Source organism: Hylobates moloch, unplaced genomic scaffold (genome assembly GCF_009828535.3).
Source record: "Hylobates moloch isolate HMO894 unplaced genomic scaffold, HMol_V3 SCAFFOLD_14, whole genome shotgun sequence".
In the NCBI taxonomy this organism is placed as follows: domain Eukaryota; kingdom Metazoa; phylum Chordata; class Mammalia; order Primates; family Hylobatidae; genus Hylobates; species Hylobates moloch.
The window spans coordinates 3,738,428-3,753,418 of NW_026652289.1; the positions used below are offsets into that span (position 1 = coordinate 3,738,428).

Below are 14,991 nucleotides of genomic sequence, written 5' to 3' on the forward strand. Positions count from 1 at the left end.
TGTGTGTGTATGTGTGAATGTGTGTGAATGTGTGTGTATGTGTGTGAATGTGTAAGTGTGTGTGAATGTGTGTAAGTGTATGTGTGAATGTGTAAGCATGTGTGTGAGAATGTGTGTATGTGTGAGTGTGAATGTGTGTGTAAGCATATGTGTGTGACTGTGTGTGAATGTGTGTGTAAGTGTATGTGTGTGTGCGTGTGAATGTGAAACATGGTCCTTTTATTGCCATGCATCTGTTGAAGCACCCACATTATCTTGGATCCTTAAAGCACACCTTGAAGGTGATGCTGACATGCCCACCTGGTGCCAGGGCCGACCTCTCCCTGGAAGGCACGGTCACACTGGGCTGTGTGTGCAGGCTCCCGGGCTCAATTCCAGCTCTGTCCCTCATTATCCGTGGCTATGGGCAAGTTCCCGAACCTCTTCATTCCGCGCTGAGCAGCAGCATGGAGACCATACCAGGAGCCTCTGTGAGATACTCGGCTATCTGGGATGTGGTGAGCACTTATGTCTGCTGGGCAGATCCTATCCCCATGTCACTGATGTTGAAACTGAGGTCCGAGAACGTACAGCCAGCATGTGCCATTGCTGGGTTCCAACCTCAGTCTGCTGATTCCAGGGCCCCAGATGAGCCGCCAAGTGGGGTGTGGGTTGTCATTTTGACGCCAAGGCTCTGAAGCATGCCATGGCCTCCCAAGATTCGTCTCTTAATGTCCCTTCTCTTGGGCCCTGCACACAGGAACCTTTAATAAATGTCTGTTAAGTGGAAGGATTTGAGGGGCACATTTGCCTAACGTGGCATGAGTTAATCCAATTCAAATGTGGAGTGAAACTCAGTGGGAAGGAGAGAGACATCTAAGACCCCGCAGGCAGGGGAGGCAGGGATGTCAACAACAAACAGAAAGGTGGTGTGATGCGGCCACAATTCCCAAACTGCTGGCAGCCACCAGCAGCTGGAAGAGGCAAGGAAGGGAATCTCCGGGGGAGCCTCTAGAGGGAGCGCGGCCCTGCCCACACCTGGATTTCAGCCCAGCGATTCAGATTTTGGACTCCATCCTCCAGAGCTGTGAGATAATCCGTTTCTGTTGTTTTAAGCTGTGGCATTTATGGCCATTTGCTACAGCGGCCCTGGCCTCTGTTCTAAGAGGGGTGGAATCTTTTTCGCAAGCAGTGGGAGTCCTTGATACCGGGAGAGCCTCAGCGCGTGTATGCAATTGGGGGAAACTTCAGGAGGGGATGTTGAACGAGGCATTAACGAGGGGAGACACGGAGGGCTCAGCAGCTGGCCAGAGGCTGCAGAGGGAGTTGATGTGACCCGCGTGGGAGGTGGGAGGGTGGAGGGAGCAGCTCTGATAATCCGTGGGGAAATTCCTTTCCCGATGGAGGGTGTTCATGAGCAGGACACGGCTATCCAGACCGTCTGAGCAGCCCTCCAGGTCACGCTCAGAGCTGCCTGGCCTGACGGCGGGATTTCAGGGCTCATTTCCCCCGCGCCGGCATCTGCGCGGATCCCGGGCCTCCGCACAGAGCTCATTCGTCATGGCTGCTCTGCTCATCACTCTTGTCATTTTTCTGGGTAGCTTCGCTTTTGTTTTCCTCAATGCTAGTGTCTGAGGCCAATCTCCACTGTTATAAATAATGGATCACAGGGGACTGAAAATGCAAAAATCGATGAACCAAAAGAACAAGAAGTGTGCTGAGATGGAGCTCTGCGCACAGGACTCTCGCGGGGCATTTCTGAAGGCCTCTCGCCAGTTGCAACCTGCTTGACTCCTGGATACCCGGTTTAAGCACGAGGCAACTCTCGCTACATGAACATGACCCTTCCGCCACCCCCTCTCTGGGGCCTCACCCTTGTCTTGTCTTAATAATTCATGCTCACTTCTCCCAGGGCCTCTCTCTGTCTCTGCTGTATCAGGACTCTGAGTGACAGCTCATGCGACCCTTCCCTGGAATCTGGGCTCCCTGGACCCTGGGGATGGCGGGAATGGGGAGGGTGGGGTAGGAGGTGCTCGGGGAACCCAGGCGGCAGCCCCTCTGGAGGATCACTGGGGGAGAGGACCTTCTCTCAGCACGCAGCCCCTTCCAGCCCAGTTTCAAGGCAGTATGTGAGAATGGTGTGGCTGGGCATGGGTGAAAAGATTTAGAGGAAACCATGGGGTGGCGGGGAAAGGCAGACGGGAGTGGCATCCTTTTTGTGCACCCCTCTCCCCAACTTCGACCCAGAGAGCTTGGATGTCTTGGTAAGCCGGCATCGTCCATTCCATCATCATCACTTCCAAGTGGGAATGGGATAAGGGAGGGGAGATTCCACCAGAACTGCAGTGGGGGAAAGGGCGGTTCATCAAGCAGAAACACATGTGCTGTGCTGGTTCCCTTGAGAAGGGCCAAGGGGGTCCCAGTCAGAACTGCAGGGGTCCTGGACCAAACAGCAGGGGGTCGGGAGGAGGGAACTTGCCACAGGTTTCTAGGGAAGTGGTGCCTGCCAGTCCTTTCAAGAAGGCCCATCAAGGCTTTTGGAATAAAGGTAATGCCTGGTTCTTGCGAGATGCCTGTTGTGATCTGAACTTGCATAAAACCCAAAAACCTGCAACTCCTGTGAGCGGAGACAGTCTGAGACCATCTGAGAAGCAGGCCAAGTGTTTTCATTCTTTGATGAAGAACATCTTTTTAGATGTCAGGGCCTGAAGGCCCTTGGGGAAGGTGAGCCTGTTCTTTAGGGCCCCAGGAAGGCAGCGTTTCCTGTGCTTAGGACTCCCTTCTCATGGTCCACACTGCCTCCCCAACTGACTTCAACGGGGCCTCACTGAGCAGAGGTGCCCAGGGCAGAATCAGGAGCTTGAGAGATAGACAGTGGAGCCACACGGGAGAAGCTTCATCCCTGGCCCAGCCGAGCAACGCCCTCTCACGGGTGCGCTGCATGCATCCATTGTTCATTATTCAACAACTGTTACTGGTTCCCGGGCCAGTCTCTGGGCAGGGGCAGGGTTGGAAGGTGAGTGACTTGATCCTGGGCTCCAAGGGTGCCTGGTGAGGAGTTATTACAGTGCAGAGAGGCACCTGCACGCGACACATCCGGCTTCCTAGGAGAGGGGATATTCAGCAAGGGCCGGCCAGGGCAGAGAAGGCCAGGAGCTGTCGGAGCAGAGCAAGGTCAGGGGTGGCCACCGAGGCTGGAGCCAGATGTCCAGGTCGCGACACTGCTGGCCTGTGGGAGCCCAGGTGACAGGATCACAGGGTCCCTGTGGGCTTTGGTGAGTTCCCTTGAGCAGGGTGTAGCCAGGGGTCTCTGGGTGGGGGAGGAGGACCAGAGGGCAGGTTGAAGGGTCTTCTAAAAGCCAACCAGTCCCTCAGAGGGCCAGAATGGGGGTGGACAAGGCAACCCCCTGAGTGTCCTGGGGCTGCTATAACAAAGACCACAAACTGGGTGACATCAGACCACAGAGGTTTATCTCTCATGGCTCTGGAGGCCTGAAGCCTGAGCTCGAGGTGTGGGTGGAGCTGGCTCCTTCCCAGGACTCCAGGGAGGAGGCTTGCCTCTTCCAGCTTCTAGGGGCTGCCCGCAGAGCCTGGCTTGTACACGCATCACTCTGGTCTCTCAGTCTGTCTTTACACGGCCTGATTCTGTCTCTATGTCTTCCGTTCTCATTTCCATGGACAAATGTGTGTCTGTGTTTCCCTCTCCTTAGAAGGATGGCAGGCATATGGGCTTGAGGCCCATCCCAATGCAGTATGACCTCATCTTGATGTGATTATGTCTGGAGATACCCTATTTCCAACTAACAGGGCGTTCACAGGTTAGGACGGGAATCCACTTTTTTGGGAGACACAATTCAACTCACAGCAGTGACCAGGAGGGGACGAACAGAGGTCAATGGCAGGATGTGGTGACAGTGCAGGCAGGCGGAAGTCGAGAAGAAACTGAGGCTCTCGCAAGGCCGACCCAGCCGTATGTGCCCAAATAGGAGGCATCAGATAAGAGTGGTGAGTGAAGCTGGTGATGGGGGGAGCTACAGAAGCCTTGGGGGCCTCCATTCGGATGGGAATGGAACCCCCTTCCTCCCTTCCTTTCCCTCCTCTTTCTTTGCCTTTTGATTGCCTTGGAATTTCATTAGAAAATGAAGCACAGTTTTCCTGCCAGGAAAGAAATGTCTCTGACTGCTGGCACCAGGGCCTTGGGTTGGTCCAGTTTGCTCCAGGCCTGCTTTGGTGGCCAGGGTCACCTTTATGCCTTTCCTGCTTTGTGTCCATGCAGAGGCCAGCCGGGAAGGCAGGCAGAACCCCTCGCTGGCCTCCTGCCTCATCTGCTGCAAGTGTCTCCCTGGATCTGGGCTCCTCCTCAATGCAGCAGCACCCTCAAGGGCGGCTGCCACTGTGATGTGTCATCACCTGCAGGTGGCATGTCCCTGTGCCAGGCTGAGACTGGCACTTTGTGACCAACGTGCCCCGTGTCATCAGCCCTGTGTCATGCTGCGAGGTGAGGCACTATTGCCCACTGAGCCGAACACAAAGACTCCCTCTTGGCCTCACTATTTTTAGTTTGATGCCTCGGGCTCACAGCAGTGGGCTGGAGTCACTAAACCCCCAGCTTTCTCTTCCAGAAACCACGCCTGGCACTCCGAGGGGCAGGTGGGAGCTGGAGACGCCTCGAGAAGCCCCTTTGACATCTGGACCCAACTCTGCCCCAGGCCGTCCTCTGGGGGCTCCCTGATCCATCATCTGAGGACACATGGTGGACTCACCACAGGGACTGAGGCTGAATCAGAAACTCCATACCCCAGCAAGGACCTGGAGCATCCTGGGTGGCCTGGCATCCAGCTGATGACCTCAGCCATCAACACCTGGGAGACTCCAGAGTCCTGGATGCTGAGAGCCCTGGGCTTTGGGGAAGGACCTGGGAAGGGAGGTGCTGGGCAGACGACTACCTGGAAGAAATAGGATAGGGCCTGGCATGCTTCAGTGGGGCCTCAGCGTGGAGTGTGACACAGTGCTGAGGGACATGGGGCAGGCTGGTCACACAGTGCTGGTCTCAGCCTGGCATGAGGACATGCTGCTGCAGGTGACGGCACATCACGGTGGCACCCCGCCCCCAAGAGTTGGGCTGCGTGACGGGAGGGTGGGAAGATGGGGGGCACTGCCAGGCCTGTCTGCTGTGGGCTCAGCCCATATCCTCCAAGCTCAACCACTTCAAACCTCATCAAATCGGGCAATAAGATAAGGGGCTTCACCCTTTGGGCACGTATAGGAGGCAAGCCCCACTGTGACTCTGCAAAGAAGGGTGCCTTCTGCCCTCCCTCCGAGCTGTGTGGCCACCTGCCTCATCCCCACTCAACTCCTGAAACCCCCAGGGGCTCTGCTGACTTCTCTGTCATCTTCATACTGTGTGTGTGTGGTGTGTGTGTATGTGTGTGATGTGCATGGTGTGTGCATGTGTGTGATGTGTGTGTGCGTGGTGTGTGTGTGCATGGTGTGTGATGTGCGTGTGTGTGGTGTGTGTGCATGTGTGTGGTGTGGTGCGTGGGTGTGATGTGGGTGTGTGCATGTGTGTGACATGCATGTGCATGGTGTGTGTGGTGTGTGTTCTTGTGTGTGATGTGCATGGTGTGTGCATGTGTGCGATGTGCGTGTGCATGGTGTGTGTGCACGGTGTGTGCACGTGTGTGATGTGCGTGTGTGTGGGGTGTGTGGTGGGTGTGTGCATGTGTGTGATGTGCATGTGTGTGGGGTGTGTGCATGTGTGTGATGTGCATGGTGTGTGTGTGTGGTGGGTGTGTGCATGTATATGTGTGTGTGTACCATAGAGCTCCATCCCTCTGCACCAGTCGGGAGGGACATGGAAGGCATCTTTCTGCCCCTTCCTTCGGTGAGGAAACAGGTAGGGGAGGGTGGATAGGAGCTAACCTGGGAAGCAGAGCTGTGAGGTGAACTGGCCCTTCACGCACGCTCGGACACGGCCCCGTGCTGGGGACGATGGTGGGAGGCACAGGGGCCACTTGACAACCCGGGAGGGTGGGGCCCGGGTCTGTCTCCACCAGGCACTGAGATTAGACTGCCTTAAATCCATGACATGGATAAATAAATAACAAACAAATAAAAATGATAACATTTACATAGCATTCTCCAAGTGCCAGTGTGTTCTTGCATTTGACACGTATTAGCCACTTAATCTTCCAAAATCTTCCCCCCACTTCACAGACAGAGACACTGAGGCCCAGAGAGGGTGAGTGACTTGCCCCAGGGAGGCCACACAGCTGCTGGGCTCAAGCACAGACAAATGACAAATCGGCCCCATCTGCGCCCTCCACCAGGGCTGGTAGCTGAGCTCCGTGGAGCGGAACCTGGCGCATCTGTCTTCCCTGGACAGCCCCCTACCCTTCCGCTGCGACACATCACAGGCTGTACACAGGCTACACCACAGACATGCATGCAGCTTCGCAAAGCAGCGCAGCCATGACTTGACGTGGAGAGGGCTTCGGGAACTCACAAAGTTTTTCAGAAGACGCAACAATAAACCCATGACAACAGGCCGGCCCTTTGCAAACTGAAGAACTAAGAATGAAAATGACTGAGGCTTTAAAAATATCAGGCAGTTTCATCAATTCATCCGTTTCGAATGGAAACACAAAATGTGGTCCACCCACACAATGGAATATCGCTCAGCCTTAAAAAGGCAGGAAATTCGGACACGTGCTACAACATGGATGAACCTGAGGGCATGATCCGAGTGAACCAGGCCAGGCACAGCAGGGCGATCCTGTCTGACTCCACTTCTGTGAGGTCCCCACACTCGTCAGGTTCATGGAGATAGAAAGTGGAATGAACAGTGGGGGTCAGGGGCTGGGGGATGGGGATGGGGAGGGAGTGTTTATTGTTTATATATTTTACCATAATTTAAAATAAAAAAAAAGGCTGGGCGCGGTGGCTCACGCCTGTAATCCCAGCACTTTGGGAGGCCGAGGCGGGTGGATCACAAGGTCAGGAGTTTGAGACCAGGCCAAGATGGTGAAACCCCGTCTCTACTAAAAATACAAAATTAGCCGGGCGTGGTGGCAGGTGCCTGTAGTCTCAGCTACTCGGGAGGCTGAGGCAGGAGAATTCCTTGAACCTGGGAGGTGGAGGTTGCAGTGAGCTGAGATCGTGCCACTGCACTCTAGCCTGGGCGACAGAGCAAGACTTCATCTCAAAAAAAAAAAAAAAAAAAAAAAAGGCAGAGAATCTAAAGCAAATAGAATAAAATGTTGTGGCTCTTCTTTTAGTTGTTTCTAGACTGAATTTTCAGGGGTACTGGGGGTTTCTGTTCAGGGCCAATGCTCCCGTTTCATGACCAGCTTTGGGACTTGGGGAGATGTGGTCAGGGTGAGGGGGGAGACAGGCAGTCAGGGGTGGGGTCAAGACAAATAAGTTGCACCCTCAAGTGAAAATATTTCTTTTTGAGCTTGAAAATGTTGGGAGCCACCCCTGGGTGGCTGAGTGCACTGGGCGTCCCTGGTGCCCACGGCATGACTGTGCCTGTGGTGCCAGGAATACAGGCATGCGCTCCTCCAACTCCTGCAGATGGACCCTTGCTTGTGCACTTTCTTTTTTTAACCATTTTAATCTTTTTTTAAAAAAACATTTCAATAGTGTTTGGGGAAGGGGTGGTGTCTGGTTACGTGGGTAAGTTCTGTAGTGGTGATTTCTGAGATTCTGGCGCACTGTCACCCGAGCGGTGTACACGGTACCCACAGCGTGGTCTTTCATCCCCCACCCTGTGCACTTTCTTAGAACACTTTCTTCTCCAAAATATTTGGACCCCTGGAAATGCAGGCACCCAACTGGCTTTGGTCTCAACCTCTACGAGCCAGGCACTGACTCGCCAACTGCCTCCTCTGCGAGCCGTCCCTGCAGGCCCTGCGCCTGCTCCTGGAAGCTGGAGGGATCCTGTGCTCTGGGTGGGTTTGTCTGGGGAGAAAGCCAAGGAGCGCAGACGCGCTTTGTCTGGGGCAGGCCCAGCTAGCGGGCTGTGCTGTCTGGTCTCTGGGGACTCTCTGGGCCCTTCTTGCCCAAGACCTCCTGAAATTTCCCGGGAGTGTGGCTTGTGCAGTCACCTGCGCCCAGGGGAGCAGGTGATTGGGTGAGAGAGGGTTCAGGGTTGCCCACCACTCCCTGGGAAGCAAGCCCAGGACTGGGCTGCCGGGCCCAGCCTCTCAGGAGGTCTCGGCCCCCTGGGGCCCAGTCCCTGCCTCCTCCCCGCCCGGCTTATGCCCCGAGGTGCCCCGGTTGCTGCACTGAGATCAGCTGCCCGGCAGCGTCCCCGTTTCATCTCTCATTTGCATGTCAGTTCATCTGAGGCGTCTGACGGGGACAGCGTGCCCTTCCTCTGTGCTAGATTTACCTCGCTGACAACCAGAGCTGTCTTTTGCCCATTTCTGAGGCCAGACAGCCCCTCCACCCACACTGAGCTGAGTGGCTGGCTCGAAGGTGACGGTGCGGGCTGTGGGACCCGGGCTCCTGGGGCCTGTGGTTCTGGCTCCCTCTTCATGGGAGCCTGTGGTTCCAGCTCAGAGTGGACTCCGGGAGTGACAAGACAAGTGACAGGAAGGTGCTGCCACTGCTGCTTCCAGAGTCTTCTGGGCTGATGGGTCCAGGATGAGAGAAGTGTCATGGGGGCTGCGCTGTGCCCAGGCCTGAGGGCAAGGGTGGCATTCGTGAGCCTCCCCCTGTGCCCTGCCCTGCTCTGGAAACTTCACCCCATTGCTCAGCGTGGACTGCACAGGGAGCCTCCACTTCCCTGGGGAGAAAGTGACTTTGCCCAGGCCTCCCGGCTGGCAAGTGGGAAAGACCGATGAGGTGAGGCTGTCTCAGCACATTGTCCCCACCACTCCACGAGACCAGCCCTCCTGGATTCCCAGATTGGGTGGCATTGGTTTAGTCTGAGAGGTTTCCAGGTCATTCACGGAAATTCCTGATGGCATCAGGTGGGCTTCTGGCTTCCAGCTGTCCCCTCCTGGGCCTCTGGACATTGGAAATGTCTGGCTAAAGGGGAATTCGGACCACACCAATGGGAAGGAGTGGGGAGGCCAGCAGCTCCCTGACTTCTCGGCGCCCTTGGGCTAAAATTGGGAAGGGCCCAGTTTCCAGTGCCCTCTCCGAGACAGCACCTGACGTAGCTCTCAAGTGGTCAGGCACTTCATGGCTGATTGCTGGTTGAAAAAGGAACCAAAAACCGAGGGTTCTTGCTACTTTTCACAGCCCGGCTTCAATTCAGGCGGAGACAGGGGAGTCGTCCCCAGCCAGGGGTCAGGACAGCAATAAGGCTGGCAACTCTCATTGCTCCCTGTCCCCCCTCCACTGCCACCCCCTCCATTCATACACAGGAAACCCCAAAAGGGTGTGAGTGACCCCCTTCCTTCAGCAGCTTTTCTTGGTTCAGTGAACTTACAGTACCATTTTTATACCAATTTAAAGATCAAAAGTTATGTAATAGGCAGACAGATGATAGGCTGGAAGTGGGGAGGATGGCGAGGAGAGCCGCCATCCACCTGGGAAGGAGGACATAGACAGTGGTGCTGGAGCCGAGAAACCTGGAGAGGAGTCAGTGTGGCTGGGGGACGCAGCCCTGCACGAGTGAGCAGAGATGCCTGCAGCCACAGGAGAGGGTACTGCGCGTGTGGGCTGAGCAGGCCATGCCTTCTAAAATGAAAGGAGGTTTGCATTTGACCATATCGGGGGCAGGAGAGGGGAAAGGCACGCAGGAGCCGGGTAGGGCTTAAGGCCCCACCATGCTGACCACTACAGACAAGGTTGGGGCACTGCGCTCCTCTCCCCTGAGGGGCCAGGGGAGACGGCAGCTCATGCTTGTTAAAGCAAGAAATGAAGGCAGAGGGGCCTGAACAGGACAGGTCAGTAGAAACAGGCAGCAGGGAGCAGCATTTCCTTGGGCCAGGACCAGAGACCACCCCAGCAGGGTGCAGAGGCCTGGACTCCAAGCGCTGCGGGGAGGACCTGAGCCAAGAAGGGACAGCTCTGGGGCCCGCAGAGGTTGGCCTTGGGTGCCAGGACCAGGCTGGGTGGAAACATCATGAGAAGGCCTGGGCAGACCCCACCAGCTGCCCAGGGCACGGAACCCTGGGCTCCCGCAGGTGAAGGGGGCAGGCATAGGTGGGGCGGAGGCAAGCGTAGGTGTGGCGTAGCCACGGTGGGTGGCAAACTATTAAGAACTGGGAGCTGACTTCTGCGGACGCTTGAATGCTTTCTAGCGCTGCTCCTCCCTTTGGGCTGTGCGCATTCGCTGCCCTGGTTTAGAGTAGAAATAGCCCCACAAACTCAAGCGGCCGCCGATGCGTTCATACCTGGGTTCCAGCTGCAGAGCAAGGCCAAGACCAGAACACCACAGCCCAGAGGCGCCAGGGAGGCCGCGCACAGTGCGAGTGTCCCAAGGGGGCTGCCGGATCAGGGCAGTGGCACCCACAGAGGCTCCGGAGCATTCAGTGTTGCCCAGATGTGGCTCCTCACCACACCGGAGCCCACAGCCTGGCCCAGGGGTCCCAAAGGCCTCTCTCTTCCCCCATTCGGAAGATTGGCAAACCCAAGCCTGGATGTGCCACAGGTGGGACCCCCTCCAGCTCCCCGGTGCTGAGTGCATCATCCCTGTCATTCCGTGGGCAGCTCAGCTGAGCAAACCCTTTCCCCACAGGCAAGAGAAAGGAGCAGGGGCTGCAGCCAGGGCCCCCCAGGGTAGGGGCAGCTGAGGAAAGGAAGAAACAAACCCTCTGGGGAAAGACGAAGCGCTTCAGCTCCTAGCGGACACAGTCTCTCTGAAGCAAGGACCTCAGCACCCTAGGTTTGGGGACCTGGCTTCCACCTCTTCCCTTCTTCAATAGCCCACCTGAGGGTCTGGACACAGGGTTGGGGGTGACAGGAGGGCTTCACCTGGTGCTGGGGAAGTGCCAAGTCCTGATCTGTGCACCCTGGCAAGCCAAGGAACAGATGATGGGACAGGCCCGTGCAGATGCTACTGGCTGGGTGGAGGCTGTCCCCAGCCCTTCAGCAGCTTCTCACCAGGCCATCCTCATGGCTACCAGTTCTGCACAAAGGGCTCCTTCCCCACAAAGCCCACAAAGCCTACAAAGCCGATCATCAGGGAAAAAAAACCTGTTCATCAGGCCCCGCATGGGGCTGGCCCACCCAGCCTGCAACATCTGCTGCTGTTTATCATTTGTAGTTTCCTTCCCATTCCCATTTACCCTGGACCCCAGCACTCAGCACACAGTAGATGCTCAATAAACACGGCTGGCTCATTGACCAGGCAATCTGCCTTATCCCATTTAATTCTTAGCACAGCAACACAGGCGCACAGAGTGAAGTAACTGACCCAAGGTTCTCGAGATGAGATGGGAGCACTGAAAACGGAGCCTCAGTTGGACTCCAGGGCACAGAGTCCTGCCTTCGTGTGGGGCTCAGGAGGCACCCTCCGACTCACTTCATACCCCCAGCTTCCTCTGCACAACCTCTGAAGGAAAAGCTCCCGAGGAGGGAAGACAGAATCCCCCAAATTCCTGTTGCTGCCTCCCACTGTGTAACTCCGGTGATGTGACACCTGTGCGTGTCTGGAGTTTTCTTCATATAAATAAAGCATTGACCTGGCTGCCAAGTGGCTGCAGCGGCTCCTCTGAATCATCAGGGATGTCTGCAGGGTTACCTGCACAGGTAAGGCCAAGCCAGGAGACACCGGCACTTGCCGCCTGGGGCCTCCCTCAGACAACTTCAGATTGTCAACCTGGAGCTTTGCCGGAGCACAGAACTCAGCAGAACCCCCAGTTTCTAATGTTCCCTCCTTCCTCCCCATCTCTGCGTTCTCAGGGGGAAACCGAGATGGCCAGGGGGTTAGGTAACCAGAGGGACAAAGGGCAGAGATAACGAAGGAGCCGGTATGCCCATCACCAGGACTCATGGCCAGGTGGTGCAGAAGAACACAGTGACAGAAAGCAACACATCCCTTATCTCCTGCAACCAGTGGCCCCCAGGGCCCCCTCCTAGGAAGCAATATGGGTTTGTTTCCATGACCTTTGATGGAGAGGAGATGGGGCGGATCGCAGGGAGACAGATTCACGCTGGAAATTCCAGGATTTACCCAGTGCCTGGTACTTTAAGAGAAGGAATGGCGGCTGATGGCAGCGGTGCTGAAAGTGCTCTCAGCTGAGCCTGGTGCAACCCATCCATGACAGCACTGCTGGGTGTGCAGCCTGGGAGGTGAGTGAGAAGTTATCATGCTTTGCCCGGCACATGCTTGGGCAAACAATTCGGCTTCAACCAGGACTCACAGTCCAGCTAGGAGCTGCCAATGGGGTTCACAGCAAGGGGCAGAGGGCGGGGGGCACTCAGGAGCAAGCAACAGACCTCGTGGAGATGGGGGGCAGGGGGGGTTGGAGACCCGTCTGGCGCCTCCCTGTTTGCACCGCGAAAGGACGTTTATGGAAGGAACTGAGGGAAGAATAACGCTCATCGTGTTCTGCAGTGTTCCAGGCAGTGTTTACATTCACTCATTCCCTTCTCATTCCAGTCTATAAAGCAGATTTTATTATCCCTTCTTTATGGACGGGGATGCCAGCTTGGGGAGCCAAGGGTCTTGCTCGTGGTTACAGGAAGTGGTGGAGCTGGCAGTCAATCCGCCTCTCCCCCGCACAGGTGCCACATGCCATGTCTTCCCCAGGGCCCACCTGCAGGCTGCTTTCCTGGAGATCACCCCAACCTCAGCGTGTCCACTGTGAAAAGCTACCCTGCCAGCAATAACAGCCTGGCCTGCCACACCCAGCGTCCTCCTCCCACCCTTCCTGAAGCTCTCCTCCGCTTTTCACCTGCTTCCAAGACAGCTGCTCCCGGGACAGCTTTGGGAAGTTCTTAGGACAGACCTGCTACTGTTGATCTGGTGACAACTCACTTTAAAAAGATTTTTGTTTTTAAAGGCAGGTCTTTGATACATTCTCATCTATTGGGCAGAAAAAGTGTGTGTGCATGTGCCTATGTGGTGTGCATGTCTGTGTGCTCATGTGCACGTGTGTGTATGCATTTGTGTGCATGTGTGTGTGTTTGTGAGTGGATGTGTGAGCACTGGAGCGTGTGTGTGTGTGTGTGAGAGTGTGCATGCTGGAGCAGTGACATATTCAAGGGAGGGCCACTCCTTCCTTTGGGGAGAAAGGAGGCTGTTACAGTCCCACGCAATTGCAGACGCCTAGTCCTGGAGTCAGGGACCTGGGTCTAGTTGTGCGTCTGCCGCTGCCCAGCTGCCCAGCACTGATGAAATAAGGGGGTGACCACCTGTCCTTGAAGATGCTTCCTCCTCCCGATTATCTGAGTCTGTCAAAGCGGGCTACAGTGGGAGAGGGCTGTAATTTCCATTTCACGGGGATCAAGCCGGGCACAGGGTGAGGGCGGCTTGTTGGCTTAAATCTACTGATTAAACTGGCCAAATGCACATCTGGGAACAGGAAACACTCAAGCCTGGCCGGCACCTGCTGTGTGCCTGGCTGGGGCATCTCTCCCTGGCCTCCTTCAGTGGAGTACTCCGTGGGCAGAAAGGTGAGAAGCAGCTGCAAGGGCTTCCTGAAACGCCCAGCTGAGGTTTGAGGGATTTCCTCACAATGGCTTTTCCCTGGGGACTTTAGGGGGAGCTCATGAGAGTCCCTTCCAAGCCGGCGCGCTCATTGTCCCTCTCTGCCCGTCAGAGGGGGCCACGAACAAAGGGGGTCTATTCTGAACCCCTCTCCCGTGTAACTCAAGTCCGCTAGGAACACTGGACATTCGAGGGACTTCCTATCTCCGCACAGGAGGGGAGAGCCGGACCCGCTGCCCCCCAGGCTCTCCGCGGGGCCCCGGAGATGCAGCGGCCCGAGTCCCCTCTGTAGTCGGAGCTACCCACCTGCGGGGGAGCACCGCCCCCGCCGGCGCCCCCCGCACCTGCCCCCGCGCGACAGGAAGCGGCGGCTGCTCGCCCCCTCCGCGGACCACGACCCAGGGGCTGCCCGGCGGGCCGATCCACCGGAAATTAAAGGCTTCATGTGCCAGCCCTTGAATGTAAAAACTCAGCCTAATCAGATTTTTAAAAAGAAAAGCTCTGCCTGTGAAATGGAAACACTAGCCCGCCCCCCACTCCCCAGGGCGAGTCGCCCCTTTCCCCGGGGAGCCGGCGCGTGGGGACCCCCGTCCCCGACCAGAGCTGGCGGAGCGCACGGAGGCCGCAGCCCGGACCGGCAGACGCACGGACAGTCCCGCCCCGCCGCGCCGGGCCCCGGCGCGGTCACCCGGCGGGAGGAGGGGGTGTCTGGGTGGGGGAGGGGGCTACCTTCTGAATGCGTCCATCGATGTCCAGGTAGATGGCCTTGGGCCGGTAGCTGGATGAGCCGGATCCCATCCTGCGCCCGGCGGCTGCACTTGGACTTTTTACTGTACTTTCCCGACGCCAGCCGCCGCGGGAGGCGGGGGAGGGGAGCAGGGGAGGGGGCGGGCGGGGGCGGCCCGCGGCGCTCAGCCAACCAGAGCCGCGCCGCCACCGGGCCCGGGACGCCCGGGAGCCGCCGCCGCGCGCTGCAGGGTCTCCTCCGCTCGGCTCGCGCTCGGGCTCGGGCTCGGGCTCCGGCTCGCGCGCTCCTCCTCCCGGCCGCCCGCCCCTCCCCCCTCCCCCCTTCCCCCTCCCTCCCGCGTCTCTCCTCTCTCCCCTCCTCTTCACTCCCTGCACCTCCCTTCCCCCTCTTTCTTCTTCCCTTGACTCCAGCCCCCGGTCGGCCGCCTATCTCCCGATGCGCCCCGGACAGCTGTGCAGAGCCCCGAGCGACCCCTTCGACCCGGAGCCGTCGCCTCCGCACGCAGTCCGTCCCTCTTAAGCCAGCGCTGGGCTGAGCGTGGCAGCGTCGCTGTGGACCCCCCAGCCCCGCCGGGAAAACTCCCCTCGCTCCTCTCTCCCTGCTGCGACCGCCACCCTCATTTCATTTGAATAGAAAACGGGAAAAGTTCCTT

At 57.2% G+C, this 14,991-nt stretch overlaps 1 protein-coding gene across 1 annotated transcript in view; it reads right to left on the minus strand.

The window, feature by feature from the left end:
* Positions 1–14,584, minus strand: part of PDE9A (phosphodiesterase 9A) — a 178,394-nt gene extending 163,810 nt beyond the window's left edge. Inside the window, exon 1 of the mRNA XM_058427844.1 lies at positions 14,321–14,584. Within this exon, the coding sequence (XP_058283827.1) occupies positions 14,321–14,389 (69 nt within the window). The 5' untranslated portion in view covers positions 14,390–14,584. The remainder of the gene's footprint in view (positions 1–14,320) is intronic.
* Positions 14,585–14,991: the final 407 nt, after the last annotated feature.